General features: G+C 37.2%; 1 protein-coding gene across 2 annotated transcripts; it reads left to right on the plus strand.

Moving 5' to 3' along the window:
• Window positions 1-5209: 5209 nt before the first annotated feature.
• LOC106156308 (uncharacterized) lies at window positions 5210-21949 on the plus strand. 2 transcript variants are annotated; one of them, XM_013531503.2, is made up of 13 exons: window positions 5210-5346; window positions 5856-5921; window positions 6447-6531; window positions 12900-13062; window positions 13282-13528; window positions 14093-14158; window positions 14645-14783; window positions 15181-17450; window positions 17828-18020; window positions 18486-19119; window positions 19457-19651; window positions 19909-20016; window positions 20428-21949. In XM_013531503.2, the coding sequence occupies exons 2-13, from the start codon at window positions 5897-5899 to the stop codon at window positions 20824-20826; spliced, it is 4524 nt and encodes a 1507-aa protein (XP_013386957.2). In that variant the 5' UTR covers window positions 5210-5346; window positions 5856-5896; the 3' UTR covers window positions 20827-21949. The 2 variants fall into 2 exon arrangements, with proteins under 2 accessions (XP_013386957.2, XP_086875206.1); XM_087019080.1 differs by lacking the exon at window positions 5210-5346 and adding an exon at window positions 5411-5662.
• The last annotated feature ends 149 nt before the right edge of the window (window positions 21950-22098 follow it).

The following is a 22098-nucleotide window of genomic DNA, read 5'->3' on the forward strand; positions in this document are numbered from 1 at the left end:
AATTGGTCTAAATCAACGCAGGGAAAATATTGGGGGTAGTGCGCATTTTCTAAAACTTTACAAAGACAGAAAAAGCGTTGCATTTGTAAATGGTTACATTAATGGACACTCGTAGGACCAGGAATCTCATTGTCTTCTAAATATCGTTTAATAGTTTCTCGGACAGCAACCTCCCATTTACGCTTTAGACTTTTTTTGCTACCATTAACTGAGGTCAACACAAGACCAGGAATGAACGCGGGGATGAAAAAAGCGATGCCCTGACCTATGAATTGAAATTCTTTATCCTTCTGAAAATCCTTCAGCGTAAGCATAAAAATATGACCATGGCAACTCCGGCTAATGAGGTGGTGACAGCCTTTGTTATGCCTTCGTCGAGAGGAAGTAACGCTTTATAAATTGATTCCCATAGGTCTTTTGGGATTCCCTCCCAACCCTTTTCATCAGATATGTATAATAAAACGTATCGTTCAGTGTTTTGTTCTGGGATAGGCGGCTGTGAGCTTTCGGTAACTACGTTCTCAGTATCAGGGTTATCCTCTTCGCCGTTTGATTGAGGTACGTGTAGAATTACCGTACTTGAAGAATTTGAGGGTTCTAGATTAATAATGCATTCCGACATGGAAATCTCCTGATTATCTGGTGCGGTTGGTCTATGTGAGCTGGAACTATCTGTAGTATTAGCGTCTGCATGAACATGTCTAATGTACTTAAGACCACTTGATGAGCATGCTTTAAATACAATCTTTTTCAATATTCGATACTTCCTTTGTAAATCGTAGAAAGGCAGACAAATGTAATATAGCACTGATAAAATTAAAGCAATATTCGGCAATATTATTTTTTAATTAATAATCGCCCCAGTTAAAGTAAGCATGGCTACTGACAAGTAAAATATAGAATATCCAGCTGTAAGAAAAAGTCCCAAATACAGAATGTAGAAGATATTTGCAAATAGCAAAATGAAACACCCGAGTCGCCTGTTACCTCTTCCACATTGTGTGAACTTTATCCATCTCACGAACGACTGCACGGCACATTCTGTCAGATGAAAAGCACTTAAAGGTATTCCGCATAAAATACCAAGCAGCGCCACAATTACCGACCTCCAGCTTAATTTATGACGTAGAAAATCCAAATGTAAAAACAAAGATTTTATCGATAGAAGAGCGATTCGTAAGGACTTTTTCATTACATTGTGAAACGAGATGTAATCACCAAAAACACTTCTACTGACTAAGTCCTGGACCGTTGCTTTCTATTTGCAAGGACATATCTTGTGTAGCTTCTCAAACATTCTGATCTGTGAATGAAAAAATCTATATATTAAATCTGCTACTTCATTAAACCTTTGTGTCGGAAGGCAAGAAAAACATGGCGTTGTAATGAACATTAATGCAAAATACACCCTAACGTACGATGGCTGAGATGGGGCGACATCTGGGAAGTAATTTCTATCTATGTAAATCACAAAAAGTAAAGGTGTATGTACAAGAGTTAACATACATAACACCACCGCAAAGGAAATCACCCGTTTTTCTGAGTCTAACGTAATCAATTCATCAAGGGGCGTTCTTATTTCTGTGCCATTGATTTCATACTTTTTCAAGTTATGTAACCATTTTTGAGAAAACTTAATTGTAAATTGCTTTGGAAGTAACAAAAAACAGATAACAAACGTGAAAAATGAAGCGATGATTTGAACAATATGTAAATAAGAGCTAATAAGGAGTAGCCGTTCTTCTAAACTAGAAAAATGAATTTTTGAGTTATTTGAAACATTTGAACATTTGTACTTGTAACTCGGAAAAGTGAACCAGTATGTGTGCGTCTCTGGCATATAATAACAAACAACACTGTCCTGCAGGCGATGTCGTGTAACAGCCTTTTTTCTAATTGTTTCCACAAACAGTAATGTTAAGGTGCAGAATTGCTCAGTCACGTTCAAGGTAACCCAACATCCTATTTGTACCTCATGTAAGTCGATGTTAATTTTCTCTACACCAGGTGAAAGAGTCCACAAAGACATTTGCACAAAATTGTACTTCAGGTGCAGGAACTGTCGACCAGTGTCATCATCAGCCCAAACCCAGAAATATTTCCCAATTTCATCACTTCTGTTTTTAGTACGCCAGAACTCATCACTGTAATATGGTCGAACAATGGGATTCAAGCGAACAAAGGTGGTTTTGGGATTAGACAAGTTTCCGTTGATAAGTCGTGTACTCTCTTCTGTCATGTTCAACTGGCAGTTAGAATGGAGCGAAATGTTGAGGCAGTCCACGTTTGGGGGAATGTCTTCAGCCTGTGTTTTGGTGAAGCTCAATTGAAATACCACGAATATTAGAAATGTTTTCGCTATTTTCACTTCCATTTCGTTCTGGATGGTTGCAGGATCTGTAGACAGATGAAAGGTCAGTTTGCATTTAGAAATGACACCCAACAACCATTCACTGTAATATGCAGCAAAATCATGAGGTACGGTATTAAATCTATAAAACCTAAAGGTAAACACTGCAAGATGATTATCCGCTTCAGAACAAATTACATATAACTAAAACTGAAGAGGACAGTTTTTATCTCTGACATTCACCATAGTCCACATACCAGTATCTATTAGTATTTTGTCGTCAGCTAAACAATTCCACCAGCACTTAAAATATGTCGTCCCTCAACGTTTTCAAAGACCGGAGTGTTTGCCAGGTAATGTCGTTGCTTTCGTTTTAACTTCCAAACAGCCAGTAAACACCGAGTGAGCCAAACAGCAAACAGCACTTTTTTTATTTTTCAATAAACAACCTAACGCTTAATTTTTATGCGTATTGTCACATTTCTGCATAGCGATGACATTGTATTTTTGAATTGGCCTGCAATACAATATCGAGCCTTTAGAAATGGGCAACAAAAAAGGAAATAAAAAAACATACGACAAGCATAGACGGGACTTCATATAATCTCCTTAGCTGAAATCAGGCTCGGGTTATTCACTTGGCGTGGAGTTCGGGGCCCACTGAAGGGCTTCGGAAATTTCTTAGTGTTTTGGAGGCCGAACGGTGCCATTTGGTACGGTTTAGGACTATGATTCAGCTAGTCAAAATGCTAATTACAAGAGGGGACCAGAAATCGAAGTGGGGAGGGGGGATCAGGACCCCCCCCCCCCTAAATCCGCCTCTGGTCTCACAAATAAATAATTTCACATTGACCGGAATACAGCAGGTGTGATTTACTGTCAAATGCAGTAGAGAAGAAACCGTCGAAAACAATATCAAGCTAAATAGATTGTGCTAGAGATGTAAGCGGTGCATTTAAGCAATGGTAATTTAAATATTTGATAACATTATTATAAATTATATTATTATATAATTTATAACATTATTATAAATTATATAATAATTTAGAACAACTTTCAGTTTTAGTTTTTGTTTGAAATTAATTTCATCGGCGCTAAAATAAAAAGAATCAGAACTAGGTAGAAGTGCGATAATTCTAAGTATTCGAACATTTTGTAAAAAAATCAATCTATTTAGGGATTGATAAACAGTTTATGATTTAAAACAGTATACTGTTGCCGGGGACTGGGGAAGGGCTATATTGGCACCAATACTTTGGGAGTGGGACCGTTCTTATCCAATTTGTATTACAAAATGTATTACTCTTGCGCTGGAGTAAGCGACTGCTGGCTGCCGGTTGCTCACAAGTACGCTTCCACGATCATTGATTTCTTCTTCAGTGCTACCTTGAAGAAAAGATGACGTACTCGTGAAATAGGCCTACCGGGTTCCTTTATTAACAGCACATTCCAACATGGTTGTCTCCTTATTATATGGTGTAAGGGACGCGGTGGCGCCTCTTAGCATGTCCCACGCCCCTAGGATGTCGCAGCGCCCGCCCCCAGATTAGAAAGATTTATTATAAGGTCATATTTAAATGAGACATTAAGGTAGATAGAAATAGAACAGGTGGTGGGTAGAGAGGGAACTTAGGCAGTGGGAATAAAGCTGTTTGGAAATCCACGACTCTTGTTGCTCACTTCTTCTCGATCTGTGAACCTAAAATCGAACCTTACAACGGCACGTAATGCGAGTCAGAACTGTCTGTCCCGTTAGCGATGCTGGGAAACCTTTTATGTACTTCGACCCTCTTGATGAGCTTTATTTTGGAATATTGTTATACTTTATTATCATCCTGATACCGAAAATGTTTTTTTTCCTGCATCTAATTATTCAGTATTTAGCATTTATCTTTGTGTTGATTTAAAGCAATAAAAAAACTAAAAAAAAAAAAATAATAAAATAAAATAAAATATCGCCATTTATATTTCTCTTTACAATGTATAGGAGCACAGGCAACTCAAAAATTTAATCATCAATTTAACACCTTTCTATGTTGAGGTGAGATAACAATATTGGTATGGGAAGTATCTTCATCCATGAACAAGATTTTATCACGAAAATTGGCAGAGTTAACCGGGAATGAATGGGCTACAATCCTGTTCTGTCATTTTGGTTTAAATGTTTTTATTATGGAGTTATGAGCTCCTAATTAAAGATTTTCATTAAAAATAGGCCCTGCTACTGTAGTAGGCCCTAGGCATAGGCCTATCATATAATATTTTGCTTTATCAACGCTAAAATCAGATCTGAACTACATGTACTTAAGACTTTTAAAAACTGGCCAGCAGTTCTAAATAGTGTCATTACATCGGTGTTGAAACGTTGATCGTGGGTGCTGGGGTAAAGGAGAAATTTGAGAAACCGTTTTTTTTAGTTTTTACCCCAAAATCGAAATTATGACGTCGCCAGTAAGATGACATATGTGTAGATGTTAATTATATTAATTTACTGAACCATGAAGGTATCTATTATCATAAAGAATGTATGTAAGGAAGTAATTAAAGAGTTTGGGGCGAAGGGTGACAATTAATATTCTTATAGGCTACTAGGCCTACATAGGCCTATATAGCGCTTTCAATACACGGTAGGCCTACATGCATTTTTCCCGTAAACCATGGAAAGATTTAAAGTTTTAAAAGGTCATGAGTAGAAGAAAAACGATACTGATATTTTATAAGAATTTTTATTCTTTGTCGTGTAAAAGCCATCTACGTGGCCAAGTATTGTAAGGAGGTGCAGACGTTTGTATCGTGTGCTGTGAAATGCGCTGTGCTAAGCTGCGAGACTGGCGCCTCTTGAATAAAAGTACGCATGCGCATTTGCTGGGGCGCATTCCACCATTTTGATTTTACCGTTCCTAACTTGGAAATCTTATTAATTTATGGTCTTTTAAAGGAGACATTCAAGTGAAAGTCCGTTCTGTTGCGGAATAATGCTTTATATCTATCTGCAGGTAAACTATGTTGATTATATTTTGCGTGATTTTTATAAAGAAAGACTGCCGTCGGACTCCGTCCAATTTCCATGCACGCCATTTTTGTGTATCTCGATCCGTGTTTTTACTTTACTGAAAGTTTCCGCGAAAATATGAGCAGACGGATTTGTCTTAAGGAGGTTAAATAATAAAACAAATATCTTATTGAAGATTAAAAGAAACCCCGGGTCGATATTGACTGTTTGTGGTTTGGGAAGGGTTTTTAGCAGTGTTGGCTGTTGGAATTTAACTTGTTTGTACATTTAACTGAAATAAAGAGCCAGACAAATCCTTGGTAAGTTGCCCCTCCCCCCTCCCTCTCTCTCTCTCTCTCTCTCTCTCTCACACACACACACACACACACACTTATTTAGAGAGATGCAGTAGTATTCACCATCTAGCAAATGGCTCATAATATGTTATCATTCCTGAACATATTGCCAAAGATGTGAAACTATGTAATATTTATACTTTGATTTTAAATTTAGTCCACAGTAATACAGAAGAGACATAAGTAAAGAAGAACAATATGGATGTTGAAGTGGATCTGCAGGGTATATATAGTATTAGCTTAGAGTGTGTAATTTATAATGTTGTAATGTCCAGTAAAGTATAAATATATAACAGATAATTATAGATAATTTTTCTTGATAAATTTGTGCAAGATAAAATTTGTAATGTGTAATATATAAATATAACTGCAGCTGCATTATCTGGTGGTTAAAGATTTGATGGAATAAAATTAATTTATGGCATATTTTTTTAGGTAATTGCATTCATTTGGTTAAAAAGTATGTGAATAGCCGTGGGGTTGGCAACCTCTTGGTTGAAAATATTAAGGGTTTAAACTATCAAAATATGATTCAGGTTCTTTAATTGCCATTTCTACTAGTAAGGGGGTTATGATAATGTTAATGTGCTTAAAGAGTTCCACATTTTTGAAATCATAATAAAAATAAAAAATTGTTATAATAATACAGTCCCCGCACCCACCCACCCTTTGATATTGCTGGCTATACAGGCCTGAATTAAGTCTTTTGTGGATATCGTCTTATTTGAGTTTTATTTCATACCACTAGGTTGTGATGTTTGTGGAGGCAGTCATGACACAGAACAGTGCCCAGAGCTTGGACTGGAAACAACAGAGGAGGACCCCCTCTCTATGTGAGTAAAATACATGGGCAGTGCCAGGGAGGGCAGTGGATTCGTGTCCTCTTTTCCTGGATTTTTTCTTGTTTCTTTATTATTAAGTAATTTTTTACAGGATACAGGATACCCGTGAAGTCAAGTTTTTCATGTATTTTCACACTTCACCATCTCTATTTTTAAAAACTTATGACTATCATAATAATTTTATTTCATTTTCTTTTTTAAAAAAAAAGATACATAGCAACAGCACAAGCAACTTAAAGCAGATTATTAAATATTATTTATTGCACTCTACCAATTACCCTTGCAACTCAACTTCTATCATTTGATATCTATTTAAAATTTCTTTTAACTCTTCGGCACAGCTTCTTCAGCAAAATTCAAAGCATGCTTATCATCTTTTTATGTACAGACACAGATGTGTCTGTACATATAGCCGTCATCTGCGTCTGTCGTTGCCGTCGTCGCCGTCGTTGTCGCCGTCGCCGTGCACTTTTACCGATAACACGATAAGTGGAAAACTGTTTTTTCTTTTTGTTTGAAACTTACAGAACTGATGAATATTCATAATACGCAGGTCGAGCTCGAAAATCAGCATGATCGGGTCACTTATATGGAATTTATGCTGTTTTTTCACTTTTTTCAGCATATATGCAGCACCGATAACACGATAAGTGGAAAACCATTTTACCTTTTGGCTTGAAACTTACAGAACTGATGAATATACATAATACGGAGATCAAGTTCGAAAATCAGCGTGATTGGGTCATTTTTAGTGAATTTAGGCTATTTTTTCTCTTTTTTCAGCATATGTGCAGCACCGATAACACGATAAGTGGAAAACCATTTTACCTTTTGGCTTGAAACTTACAGAACTGATAAATATTCATAATACGCAGGTCAAGTTCGAAAATCAGCACGATCGGGTCACTTATAGGGAATTTATGCTGTTTTTTCACTTTTTTCAGTATATATGCAACACTGATAACACAATATAAGAAAAACAGATCGGCCAATTGTCATTATACTCACAGGAGGGGCCAATCTTACTAAAACGCAGGTTGAGTTTGAAAATCAGCATAATCAGTTCATTATTTTAGAAGTTATGCTGTTTTTTCACATTTCCTCACATTCAATTCTTAGGCATGTTAACAGTCTCATTATTGAACTAATAAGATACGTAAAAGTGTTTGTTTGACATTTCCTGCATCTTTACAACATTGTTAGTTGATTTTTTAAAAATGATGGTAAACTTGTTATCATGTATTGTGTAATAAAGTGTCAAAAATGGAAATAAACTCATATCATTGCAGTTTGTCAGATGCATTCATCCACTATGTTCAGAATCTCAGAATGGAGGAAGTTGGACATTTAAAGGGTTTGCTTCATGCCGTCAGAATGGCCTGAACGGAACATATTCTTCAGAAAACATGCCCAACTAACGATATCTTTATCCAAATACACAAATTAAAAGCTCATTTTGTAAATTTTTGGCTTTAAAAAACGTCCTATTTGCTCGGCCTGGGAGTTAATGAGCTACGTGGTCACGTGGTCCAATGACGACAATCGAGCCACTGGAGAACAGAGCGTGCTTAGCTGTCAAACTGAGCTGCATTGTCTACCTGTAAGATGACTTCTCTGGCTTCTGATAAAAGTTTATACTCATTCAAATCTCTTACCCGAGGGGTCTAAATCCTCGTGAAGCTGTGTAAAACCATTTTCCGTCTAGTCATTTTTTTAACAAGCATTTCATTATGGTTATCCCAAGTTGTATAAAACACTGCATTTGAATGAGTTAAGGGAAATGTTGATTATTGCATATGAGGTCCATGTTATTTGTGAAATTCAATTTATTTTATTAAACCGCTGACACTCCGTCTTGCATACTTTTATTAAACTGAAGTAAACAATGCCCGTTACCTTTACAAGTCCTATCTTAATCATCCATCTAACTGGAACTTCCTTTACCTCTTAATTAGAGGGTTAAATGGCATTCAATTTGTCTAGCTTGTGTCGAACGCACTCTCTATCTAAGCTTTACTCCAGTTATCTCAGGTAAAAATCTACCTGTGCGTTAGTTACAAAGCGCAGCTCCCGTAGACCTGGGGGTACTAGATAAAATCTGAACACCAGGTTTATCGAGGAGCTAGAGAAAGAAAGGAAGAATTTTTCCTGCACAACTTCATAGGAATTTTAACACGGACTTGATCCAGCTTAGACCTCCAAACTAACAGGGTGACATGGGCAATTTTCACAAACAAATCATAAAACTATATTTCAGTTAACCGCCTTTAAAATAAATATACCGTTCTGGGTAAATTAAAATAGTTATTAAATCGCAAGAATATTTTTGACTTAAATGATGATTTTATTATTAATGGAAATTAAGCTACTATATGAGGTACATTTGCTGTGATTACGCTGTCCTTCATGTTTTGCGTAAGTCTACATTTTGCTGTATGTGCTTGTAATCTTTTTAAATATGTGCGTACAATTTTTGCAGGTCTGGTTATGTGATGAGAGTATTAATTTGGCAATTAGTTCCTTAGCTTATTTGAATAGAATTGCAGTGTAAAACTTTCAACAAGATGTTGGCGAAATAGCCCATTACTCTTTGTAGGTATTTCCCCCGTCAAAGTTTGTCTAAAATTATCTTTCAATCTTTACTCTTTCAAAGACAGTATAAAGTTACCTGACATATTTTCGTGTAAACTTAATGACAAGCCAAGTGTCTCCAGTTCATTCTGTACTCAATTTTACCCAAGCAAATTTTTTTCTTGAGTAGATCTTTATAGCACGGTGTTATAAGCTTACAAATTTGCAAAAAAAAAAAAAAAAAAAAATTTGCGTACTGACGCAGAATTTGCGTTTCAAGTTATAAAATGATCAATCTTTTAAATTATTTAATATTTCAGATGAAATAATCTTCAGAAACAAATCCTCAAAGCATAAACGAATTAGGATAACGAACCATTTTATTATAGCAGTTCCCATTTTTTCTTTAATATAACGCTCTTTTTCCTGTTTTTCCTCAACACGTTTTCTTCCACGGAAGCTTCAAGATACCCTGAGAGCAATTTCTTTTATTAATGTTCGCGACCGTGTTTGAACTTAATTGTTTAAGTGTTGATATTTAACGTCATTTACAAATACCAATAAAATAACCCCATGAAATAAAGGAGATATATTGAAAAATATGAAAGCCCACCAAGACGAGTTTCATACCTGTTATTACCTGGCTTGGTTATTGCAGCGGTGCATAATTAACAGGTTTGTTGTAAACGAGCTTTTGGTCAACTACAATGCATTTAAAATGCATCAGCAATCAGTAAGTTTGCCAACTGATGACAGTTAATCTGAAAGACTACCAGCTCTTGATATGATCTAAACCACCTGAGGTGACCATGATCTAGAGCATCGCAACTATTGTCACCGAAGTTAGTAAGTAAGTCACGGTAGACCGTCATAGACAAAGAAAGATTGTCAACGAGAGCTGCAATTTTGGTGAATCCCACGGCAACACACCGAGGGATAACGAAAATTCCTCAACTCCGTTCAACACAACTTTCATTAACTTCTCCGTCTGTATGCACCATGGAGCTCAGTTGAGTGTCATAGACCTTTATCGTGATTGTCGTCACAGTACCACGTGACCCAGATCTGTTGCTTCATTTTTGCATATTGAGGTGAGGTTTACTAAAACGCTTTTTTTCTACTAATAGATTGTTTTTATAATTTTTAAATGGCGGGGATCGATTAAAACATACCTCTAGTGTATAGATTGAGTGCTGTATCTTCAAAATTCGAGAAATGGATTTTTACATGAACATTGTCCTTTAACACTGTTCTATTGATACTTTTCCCATCTCATCAATTTTCTTCATTGGTCATATAAAAATGGCAGTAAACTGTTTATTTTGTTTTATGTTAAAAAAGTGTTAAAAATGGAAATAAACCCATTTCAGAACAGTGCTGTCTTGTTTACATTTTGGCATTTTCAATATGTGACTTTGAAGTTCCATGGGCCTGAAGACTTTTGCTTGTCACATTTTCTGAATAACTATGATGCTAATATTTTATAATTACAAATTGATGGTCATTATGCTGTAAAACATTATGTAATATTCCATCAAAATTTGAAGAAACCCCTATTTTGGGCACTGCTCCCATGATGACCATTTAAGGAAAATCATGTCACTTACTGTTCTCAAACTTACAGGAAAGAAACATGGGACTAAAATACAGCTTCAGTAGGCAATGCAGACTGTTTGGTAAATTTTTCTGGCAATTAAACAGTTTTTTGTGAAAATTTAATTTTTCACATATTGGCATTTCCAAGGTGTGACTTAGAACCTCCACGGGCTTGAAGACCCATGCTAGTCACATTTTGTGAAAATTCATGACACTTATATTTTATTATTAAAAATCAATGGTCATTATGCTGTTAAGCATTATGTAATGTTGCATCAAAATAGAAGAAAACACAATTTTTGGTGCTGCTGCCTTGATGACCATTATGGGAAAACCGTGTTACTTATGACTGTCAAACTTTCAAAAAAGAAACACAGGACTAAAATGCAGCCTGAGTTAGAAAAGCAGTCTAATTGGCTTCTTTTTCTGGAAGTTATACATTTTAGTGTAATATTCATTATCTTTTTGGCATATTCATTGTGGGACTCGGAGCTCCCATGGACATGAAGCCAAATGGTAATCATATTTTCTACATGTCCATCCTATTTATATTCAATAAACAAAAATTGGTGATAATTATTCTCTAATTTATTATGTAATGTTACATCAAAATTGACAACAATCTTTTTGCACTGCTAATGCAAACATTATGAAAAGAAAACTGTGCCACTTATTATAATTTTAAACTTACAAGTACGATTTTTAGGATTGGCCTTCAGCTCATGAGAAAACCAGCTCTATTGGATTATCATGTTGATTGTATTTATGCATTTTTTGTGAAATTTTCATTTTTCTCATTCTGGCACTTTCTAAGTATAAACTTGAACTCTGATGGGCCTGGAGCCTTATGCTTTTACTTTCGTCTGTGTGACCTGTTGTGCATAAGTTGATGTTGACTGTGCAGTTAAACATAATGTATTATTGCATCAGGATTGGTAGTCTCCTATTTTGGGCATTATGGTTTTGTGCTTTTCTTAAGGTGTGACTTATGGGCCTGAAGACCTTTGAGTGGGTCAGTCTGTAAATTACCCTTGGGTATCACTAGATTAATTTCAGAGTTATAAAGTCATTTGCTTTAATAGGCCATTAAATGAGATTACATAAAGCACACTTGTTGATATTTCCCTGTAAACTCCCAAAGGTAAAGCTCTCTGCTAGATTAATAATAAGGAAGCAGTGATAATTATGCAGGTAAATTTTGTTTAATATTGCAAATAAGTTTAAAAAAAAAAAAATATATATATATATATATATATATATATATATATATATATATATATATATATATATATATATATATATATATATATATATATCAAACTGGAAGATTAAAAGTTTGAATAGCATCTTCATTGGAATTATATTTACCTCAAGCTCTGCCAAGGAGGTTATATTTTCACCCCTGTTTGTCTGTCATCCACATAACACAAAAAAGTTATGGACCGATTTTGCAGAAATTTTCAGGAACTGTCGGAAGTGGGCCAAAGAGGACAATGATTAATTTTTGGTGGTGGTCCGGATCAATTATCAATCAATTATCAATAATAATCAACAATTGCTGCCTTGGCAGAGGTCTGCACTCTCAAAGTGCTTTTCTAGTTTTGTTGTTTTCCTTTATAATTTTTTCTCAAACACTTGCATTTGTGACTTTTAACTCTCATCTGCCTGGGGCTCTGCACATTTTCTGTATTTCTACATAAGCAGTTGTATTGTTTTTTATGTCTTTAAACATTATGTAATATTATTTTATGCACTGTCATCATTTTTCAAGTATTGAGACTTTCATAATGTGAATTTGAACTCTCATAGTCCTGAAACTGTAATCTTATTGAAGGGGTGGATTGAGACCATCTTCTGGGTCTTCCGGAAGACAGTCAGGTTATTAAGTTTATATTGACTGGTATCTATTTTTTTCTGTTGGAAGACCATCAAAATGGAGGATGGATCAACATAGATTCTTTGTAATACTGTCAGAAAATATCTCTGGGTCTGCTCCTGTTATTGACCATGTTACCTGTTGTTCAAGATTAAAATTCAGTGTTGACTGACAGTGCTATTATAAGCATTATTTATTATTGCATCAAAATTGACAAAATGACCTTTTTTTTGCATCTTTATTTTCTGTTTTTTGTCTGTACATTTGACAGCTTTGCTGCCTTGTTTTTTGCTTATGTTTTAAATATGCATTTCAGGGCACGCCTTACCCTACCCAACAACCTGCAAGTTGTTGAATTCCTAGACAAAGCTATAGGTGTTGCCACAAAGCAAGGGATACCTGCCAAAACCAAGCTAGGCCCCTTTGAAGCCAAGAGAACTACCATTGACTTAGATATGGAGAACTTGTTTGTGTTGAAGGTAAATTGGTAGGGTGGTGATGTAACTTCTTATTCACAAGAAAATAAAAAAAAAAAATTTTTAAAGAATATGTAAATTCTTTGTAGTGGAGTGACAAACAGTTCATTATAAATTTGGAAGGTTATAATTCTGACATAATGCATTGTAAGTTCTTGTGTGATTCAGTTAGATTTTGAATAATTAGCAGTAATAATAAAAAGAAAAAATTAATTCTTTCAGATCTTCTCTAAAGATGGCAGCACAGTCACCTTAGACACTCGAAACGAGAGCGAGTGTAACTGGCTCTGTCTGGTACGCACCGCGGAAACCAAGCCAGAGCAGAACTGCATCGCCTTCCAGAGCGGCACGGAGCTGTACTATATGAACACCAGGCGACTGGACGCGAACGAGGAGTTGAAGGTGTGGTACGCCCCGCATTATGCCAAAAAACTTGGGAAGAGTGCAGAGCCTGATGGGGTGACCAAAGGTAACTTAAATTGTTTACCAACAGGGGTGGATCCAGAGATTTTTCTGACAGTCTTCCATATTATATTGGTCGATCCAATCTCCATTTTTTGACCGACTTCCAACAGAAAAAAATTAGATACCCATCAATGTAAACTTGAAAATCTGACCGTCTTCTGGAAGACCCAAAACATGGCCTTAATCCACACCTGACCAATTTATTTATGTATGATTCTTTTCAATTAGTTTCATCAGCCATTGGAATGTGATGTATTAACTTCCTAGTATCTCCTGTGACTATGTATGATTCTTTTCAATTAGTTTCATCAGCCATTGGAATGTGATGTATTAACTTCCTAGTATCTCCTGTGACTATGTATGATTCTATTATAGGTTTTGGTGTCAGTGAAAAATCAAAAAAAAATTAAAGTGAAGTACTCTTCCTGTCAACTGTCTTGTCTGATCTGTCTACTAGTATTTATCTCTGAATGATTTTTGGAAAACTGTTTTAACTTGTAATTTCACAGGTGTATTCCCGTGTACTGTTTGACTTCTGTTGTTTAATAATTGTGGTTTTTGTTTTCAGCACTGCTTGGTTTGGATATTAACTGGCAGGCTAATGAAGCTAGTCCAAATAAGAATACAGCACATGGTAAATATTTTCTTCATTATTACAATTATTTACTCATTTTAAAGATTGTCATAGTAATAATAATAATTCTTATTATTATTATGACTTATGTTTATTTGTATCGCCAAAGTTGTGGCAGTAGCTGAAGCAACAGTAGAAACGGATATTAAATGACAATGGTTGAAATGAGATAGCAGCAGATAAATTAAAATTTGTGCTTCGAAGATATCAATTTACATGTATTTCATATAATTATCTTTTTATCATAAAAAAAAATGATAAAAAAGACAAAATGAATGGCCATGATAGTAAAAAAAATACTCTTTACTTATATATTTTTTATAACCAAAAGAATGATGAAGAAACACCAACTATTAATATTTGTATTGCCCTGTCCCTTTTGTATTTTTTCAAAAGTTATTGTATATTTAATACACAGTACACGTGCACAAGCATGCACTGACAGAACTTGGTACTTGTAAATTATTTCCCTGTATATTTTTCCAGGAGAAGGGGAAGCCTCTATGTTGTACATATGCCAGCTGTGTGAGATATCCTTCAATTCTGAATCTGAGTTCAGGCAGCACTTGCTGGAGCTGCACAATATGGCGCTAACTGAGGAACAGGAGGGGCAACAGGATGGGATGTAGGTTTTTCTTTCGAAATTTGAAATTATCTAACCAATTATGGCGATTACTTGATTACAATTTCCTTTTTACCTTGAACAGACAAAAATTTGACCTTTCTTTCAATTGACATCACTTAACCAACTTGCCTGAACTTTTTTTAACATTTTCTTTAATAATGAAGAAGTGGCTTGATTTTTCCCAAAGTTAAAACCATGTTGTACATACATAGAGATATAAGACAGCCAGTTCTATAATACCGGTCGCCACTGAAAAGGTTTGATTTAAATTTGTTCCAAAAAACTATTTATGTACATTTTTGGTGCTTGCCATAAGAGTTATTTCCCACCCTTAATACCTTTTACTATGTGTTTTTGTGGTGACTGACTTCAGTTTTTGCATGTCTTCTCTTTCCAGTCACCAAGCAGCAGACATTGCCCCAGTTCTGACATTCAGTCAAGAATCCTCTGACGCCTCTGTGTGCCGCGAGTGTAACGCCACATTTGACAGCATGGTCAGTCTTGCGAGGCACATTCGTAACCACCTGCGCCCCCAGCTGCCCGTGGAACGCAAAATGACCCGCACTAGGAAATCCCTTGTGTGCTCCATTTGCGGTCAGGCTTGTCGAAGCCCCATCACTTTCAAGCGCCACATGAGGAAGCATAAGAAACAGGGGGTTAAGTGCCCAGAGTGCGCCATGTTTTTCTACAGAGAGGATCTCTTAGAGAGTCATATGGAAAGCAAGCACCAGAAGACAAGTTCTGAAGAAACGAAAGTGAAGGTGGCAGCACTTGATGTTGAAGCAGGAAAAGACGGCTCCCAACCTACTGATGAAAATGAACAGATGTTTATTGATCCTTCTCAAGCAGGAACACAGATAGTAAGAGAGGGAGCCACACAAGACAAGACAGATCCTCAAGTTGCCCAGGATCTTGAAGATTTAGACAAACTCTTGTCAGAATTGGAAGGGGTGCAAACACCCCCCATAGTAAATGACAGCACTAGTGCAGAAGAGAAAATGCCTACTCAAGATGAGCCAGGTCTTCCTGTTGTGACACCCGTGGCCATTGCGGCACCTCCGCAAATTGAAATTCTACCTCCAGATCAAGGAGAATTGAAAAATAACAACACAGTTGCAGATGTGGCACAACCTCCTCCACCAAAGCGAAGGAGAGGCCGACCTCGGAAATCAGAGATGGTGAAGAAGATTGAACCTCCAGTGATAAAAGAACCGGAGAAACCTCAGGAAGCAGAGTCAGAGCAAAATTTGCGCCGTTCTTCCAGAGGCCGGGTCATTAAGCCAAGGCAGTGGCAGTTTGAGGCTGAACAAGACAAAGAGTTTAAGAAGAACAAGGAGGGTGACAGTGATGACGACGATGCTGACCTTGATTTGGAGAGTGGTGATGACATCACTGAAGAAGAAGTCGATCTAAGTGATGACGACGGGGAAGAGTTTGTTGCCAAGCTGTACCCAATGAAAAGAAAGCGTGAGGCAGCAACAAACGGAGATGACGATGGAAATAACAGCAAAAGAGAGGCCTTAGATCTAGCAGATGAAGAGATTCAAGACCCAGAAGTCCTGTTGGAGTTGCAGGATGGCTTGGAGCAAAAGGAAGACGACTCCACATACGGGTGCCCAGTTTGTGGGGGGACATTCTCCACTCTAGAAGAAGGCAGAGAACACATGTCCCAAAAGCATCCAGACAACCTGAGCTACAAGTGTAAAGTATGTGGGGAAGTACTTGACAAACTTGAGTCTGGAAAAACCCACGTGCTAGAGAAGCATAGAGAAGAGGTGGTGGGATCCAAGGACTTGGACTGGGAGTTGAATATGGATATTGAAGAGTCCTTCGATGGCAAGCACTACGTGTGCCCCGAGTGTGGGAAGAAGTTCGACAAGCCTCGGTATCTTAAAAACCATTTCCCAGTGCACACTGGGAAATACACTTGCGCTGCGTGTCACAAGGTGTTTGCCCGGGCAGAGAGTCTGGAGAAACACATCTGCAGTGCCAAGGTGGAAGTGAAGAAAACCCATTTCTGCCAGATCTGTAACTTGTCCTTCTCAAAGAAGTTGTACCTCTTCCGTCACATGGCAGCTCACACAGGAGAATTCATGTGTGAGCGCTGCAAGACGATGTTCTCTCGCAAAAAGGCACTGGAGTGGCATTTGTACAAGTGCAACCCAGCTCAACTTTCTGCAAAATCCAAGAACCATGTCTTCCCATGCGACGAGTGCGGAAAGGTGTTCAGCAGACAGCTTGCTTTGGAAAACCACAAAATTGTTCACACGGGTCAGTTCAGGTGCAGCGTGTGCAAGAAGAGCTACTCCAGTAAAGAGCGACTTCAGGAGCATGTGTGCGTGGGAAGTGCTGCAAAGGGAGGCGAAGATGGCACAGGTGGGATGTTGTCCTCGGCGAAATCCAAATTCAAGTGTGAGCTCTGCGACAAGGCCTTCATCAGGAAAGAGGATGTGTTAAAGCACGAATATAAATGCAAGGCCAAGTTCAGCATAGAGCAAGATGGTGTGGTCAAATGTGATGACTGCGGAGAAGAATTCACTGATGCCATCTTGTTCAGGGATCACAAGGTGAAGCACCGTCACCCCCATGAGTGTGCCAAATGTGGCAAGGGGTTCGCCAGGAAGTTCTCCCACTTGGAGCATGAGAAAACGTGCACTGGAAAAGAAGGTGAGTTTTTTTTACTTTAATTTTTAGATAAAGTTTTTTTAAATTAATTAAATACTAATTTTGGATGTATGTTGAGCTCTGCCATATGAGATTTTTTAAAGGTTACATAGAGGATTGTGCACAACATGAGCAAAAAAAAAAAAAAAACAGGCAGGCAATTAAGAACAAAAATAAAAGACAAAAAGTAACTTGATTTAGTATATAAAATGATTCTTTATAGAAAAGGTGATAGTTAAGGTTTGAAGGGATGAAGATTGACAATTTCTTGACAAATATGACATATTTTCCTCACATCAAGATTAAGGGCTCATTCCCATTGACACTATCAGTTAAACAGATTAACACATCTAAAAAAAACATACTTCATATTCCGTCAGGTGCTGTAAACTGCACAGTGTGCAACAGAACGCTCTCAGACCCACGCTATCTGGATCGCCACATGCAGACACACGAGGAGCCGAACTACGAGTGCGAGTTCTGTGGGAAGAGCTTCTATCGCAAGGATTACCTAAACAACCACACATGTCGCAGGCCAGATGGGTCGGTGGTCAGGATGAAATACTCAGTCAGGTATGTAACAGATATTGCAGGAACTCGATGAATAAAATTAATCAGTTGATTCAGTACTTTTATTATATATTCATATTTCAGTAACCATAGAAACTGACAGTCTTCAAATAAAAAATTTTTGATGAGTCCTCTCAGCAACCGATGTAAATTAGTAAAATTTAAAAAGCGTAAGGCTGAATTACGTATGTATTCATCGGGTAAGATACTAAGATTAATTACAGCTACGACAGCAAGTTTGTGGCTTTTAATAGGCCTAACACCTGTAAGCCTACCTGCATACTATTGCATACATAAATCAAGGGATGAAGACCTACTGGTAGTTATGGATGCCGATGGTAGTGCCATTTCCAGAAGGTGAGATCAATTCAGAATTGGGCAGATCCAGGAAACCTGACAATAATTAAGGTGACTTGTCCTTCGCGAGTAACAGACTTTTGACTCAACCTTAATCTTAACCTTTTACAGGAAAGGAGTAGCCGAAATGGAGGACAAATATGTTTGCTACCTATGTGGAAAAACCTACATTAGCAAGAGCAATCTTAACAAGCATCTTAAAACCCATGGCGACAAGCATTTCTCCTGCGATGTCTGCCACAAAAAATTCCACATACGCCACCAGATGTTGGAGCACAAAAATGCTGTGCACACTAAGGAGCGCAAGTTTCAGTGTAACGAGTGCGGAAAGCTGCTGAAGACAAGGCTCACACTCTACGCCCACAAGAAACAGTTTCATGGCGCAATCACAAAAGTGTTCGCGTGTCAAACCTGTGGGAAGATATTCCGTCAGAAAGGGAATTTGATGAAGCACATGCTAATGCACGATCCCAAGAAGCACTTCAACTGTAACTACTGCCAGGCTTCGTTCAAATACCCAGAGCAACTGTACAGGCACACGCTTGAACATACGCAGGGCAAGAAACATGCGTGTGATCACTGCACCAAGAAGTTCGTGTTGCCGCATGAGCTGAAGAAGCACGTCCTGGAGTTTCACAGCGGAATGATGTATGTGTGCAGCCTTTGCTCGGAGATGTGTCGATATCGCCACACACTACGACGCCATATCCAACGGAAACATCCAGGCAATGTGGGAATGCTACAGGTAATTGTTCTGTAGAGGGAAGGTACAGGTATAGAAAATAAAAAGAACGTGTTGTTCATATTAAGGTTTCAAAGTTTTATTTACGATGGAAGTTGATAGCCAAGTTTTGACTTTGGTAGTCATGACACTTGTTTCCAAATTTTGGTGAGTCTAAAAAATTGTTAAGTCTTTTTGATTTAATGGGGCACATGTAATCCATGTTACAGGGTTCCTGAATCACAGAAAAAAAAAATAGAAATACTTCAGTACAAAAATGTAATAATTCACCCTAGATTCCTTTAACTATTGCAGTGAGGTTGTTCCTTGATAGTTCTTTTATTTAAAAACCACTTTCCAGGACCCCAACTTCCTGCACACCCTGTTAAAGAAGGTGGACCAGCCTGATGAGCCCAGGATCCAGAGCAGCACCATCTCAGCTGGCAGGGCAGGAGGGAGTGTGGTAGAGAAGCCACCTCAGCACATTCTGGTCCAGATTCAGGATCCCAACCAGCAAACCAGACTGGTGGAGGTCCAGGGAGGACAGAATATTGAGGTAATATTTAGGGAATTAAGATTTTGTGTTAAATTCATATTTTCATTTATTTGTTCAATTTTTTTTTCTTTTTTTTAAATGAAAAATTGGTCAAAAGATGATTAAAAAAAAAAGAATTTATCAAAAAAAGAATTTATCTTTTGTCAGCTTTAAAAACTTTGTTGTTTTGCATATTGTTGTTTAATGTAGGCATTAAAACTTAAGTCAGGAGAGCCTTGCTGATAAAAAATATTGACCATTACGTTTGGTTTCCATAGGACGGCACATCCCAGGTGATATTTGGAGAGCTTGGCGAGGGTCCAACTGGCCGTACCATCATACAGATGCCTGATGGGAGGCAGATAGAACTCACAGACAACACAGAGGTCAGTGGAAGTTGTTTCTGTGCTCAGAATTTTAAAATCTTCTTGGTTTTGAATTTGATTCATGATCGTGTCAACGTGACATTGGTTTTACAAGAACAAGAGCACATGTATAATGGTGGATGGGATTACTGGCACTGTGGATTAATTAAATGCCCTGTGCCACAAATTGACCTAAATTTCTTTTTTTTTTAGTAATTAGCCTATACAATGATGACCACAAACAACAGTATTTCTTTAAGTGATCCTTAAAACAGAAAAATTAAGACATGCAAAGATCTTGAACCTCAGTGCTACATGGGCAGTGCGTTTCCATATCCACGAGTAGATGATTACTACGGCTGAGCCTGAATTTAAGCAGGTTGTGTTTATGTCCTCCCATATAAATGTTCAGAATGTTGCCTCCTCTTCCAGGTAATCCACATTCAACAAGGAGGCGAGCAGGGTGCAGGGGATGCCATCCCAACAACCGCTGCTGCAACCACAGGTGACCAGCTTGTCATGGAGAACCTCTCCAGTGATGTCGTAGAGGCCCTCCAGACCGCCCAAGCTCTGCAGTCTCTGTCCAGCAGCATAGATGGCGCCACCAGCAAAAGCATCAACTTGGCGGACTTAGCGTCTCAAATTGCTGCTTCTCAGATTCTTGCCACGGGAACTACAGGAAACCAAATGATTTCTACTACAGCACCTTCTGATGAGGGGACGGCGGCAGGTGACCAGGGACAGTATCTGTTAGTGCCGCTGGATTATGAGCAAGAACAGCATGCAGAACAGGGGCCTGTGCCACCTGTTGGTGAGCAGACAGATCTGTAGATGGTGCTGTTTAACCTTTCAAGAGGAGCTTTAGAAAAGAGAAAAAAATGAACAGCCCAAAAAAAAAATAAATAAATAAAATGGAGGATCAAGCTGTTTTTCAAACTTTGCTCTGCTGAATTGATGACTGCTGCAACTGGCCAAAGGCAGAAATATATTGTTTGAAGCAAGTCTTAGTGTAGGGAAACTGTTATAGAACCCAGGTCTCACTAAAGTAAAGACAAAACTCCATGATTCTCTTCCTTGAATTAATCTCATGTTTTTAATATTAGAGTTTAAATTGAATGGCAGCATATGGGTGTGATCAAAGCAAAATTAAATATATCTCAGAGTTCAGTCTTTGATGCAAATAATGAAAAGCATTGCTTTTAATTAACTGAACTGTTACTTTTAGTAACTTACATGAAGTAGTTGTGGTTAGTGTTGATTTTTGTGTGATGTTTTTTCAGATTTTACTTCTGCTGTTTTGTATAATTGTTAGTAAATGTTTGTTTTTGCAGGAAAAACTTGAATATAGTGAGAACAATGCTTATGTATTCGTACAAATAAAAACACCAAAAATTCTTTGTAAGATTATTATGAATGTTATTATTGTAGTTTTTTAACTGTTCGTCTGACCTCTTCCATAAGCAGTTGCCCAAAAAAATTAGCTGAATCATTTATTTGATACACTAGACTTAGCATAATTTAACATAATCACTCTGGAAATGGAAAAAAAATTATTACAATTACTTTTAAGACATACATGGATGAGGTGTCTAAGGTGGAAAAAAGATTTGAGCAGGTGGTATTTATTAAATTTAAGAGAGAAAAAACATGCTACAATACTTTTTTTAGCTAAACAATAATTCAGTTTAGTTGTGAAAAAATATGCAGTCTGCTGTATACAAATATTATACTAATTGTGAAGATTTCTCAAACATTTCACGAACAGTATCATTTTTTGTACATATTTCATGTATATTTCTTGACAAGTTTGAGGTAGGTCAAGATTAGACATTTGAATATCAATGAAATAACTGACAGTCATTTCTACACAGTTCCATTTTTACAGTCAGCAAAAACTTGTAGAATTTTTTATTGAATTTAACAATAAAAATCTTTGATACGCAACAAGTCAAAACCCCTTTTTCTATTCTTTATATCACTTTTTGCTGGAAATAAATAGGAACGGTAGAGTAAATCAACTGTTTGAAATTTACAGAAATATGGCTCCACGATGTATAGCATATCAACAGTTTCATAAAAAATATGGAGAAAATCTGGACAAAT

This window comes from Lingula anatina, chromosome 8 (assembly GCF_051362555.1).
Source record: "Lingula anatina isolate TDL-2025a chromosome 8, LinAna3.0, whole genome shotgun sequence".
Classification (NCBI taxonomy): domain Eukaryota; kingdom Metazoa; phylum Brachiopoda; class Lingulata; order Lingulida; family Lingulidae; genus Lingula; species Lingula anatina.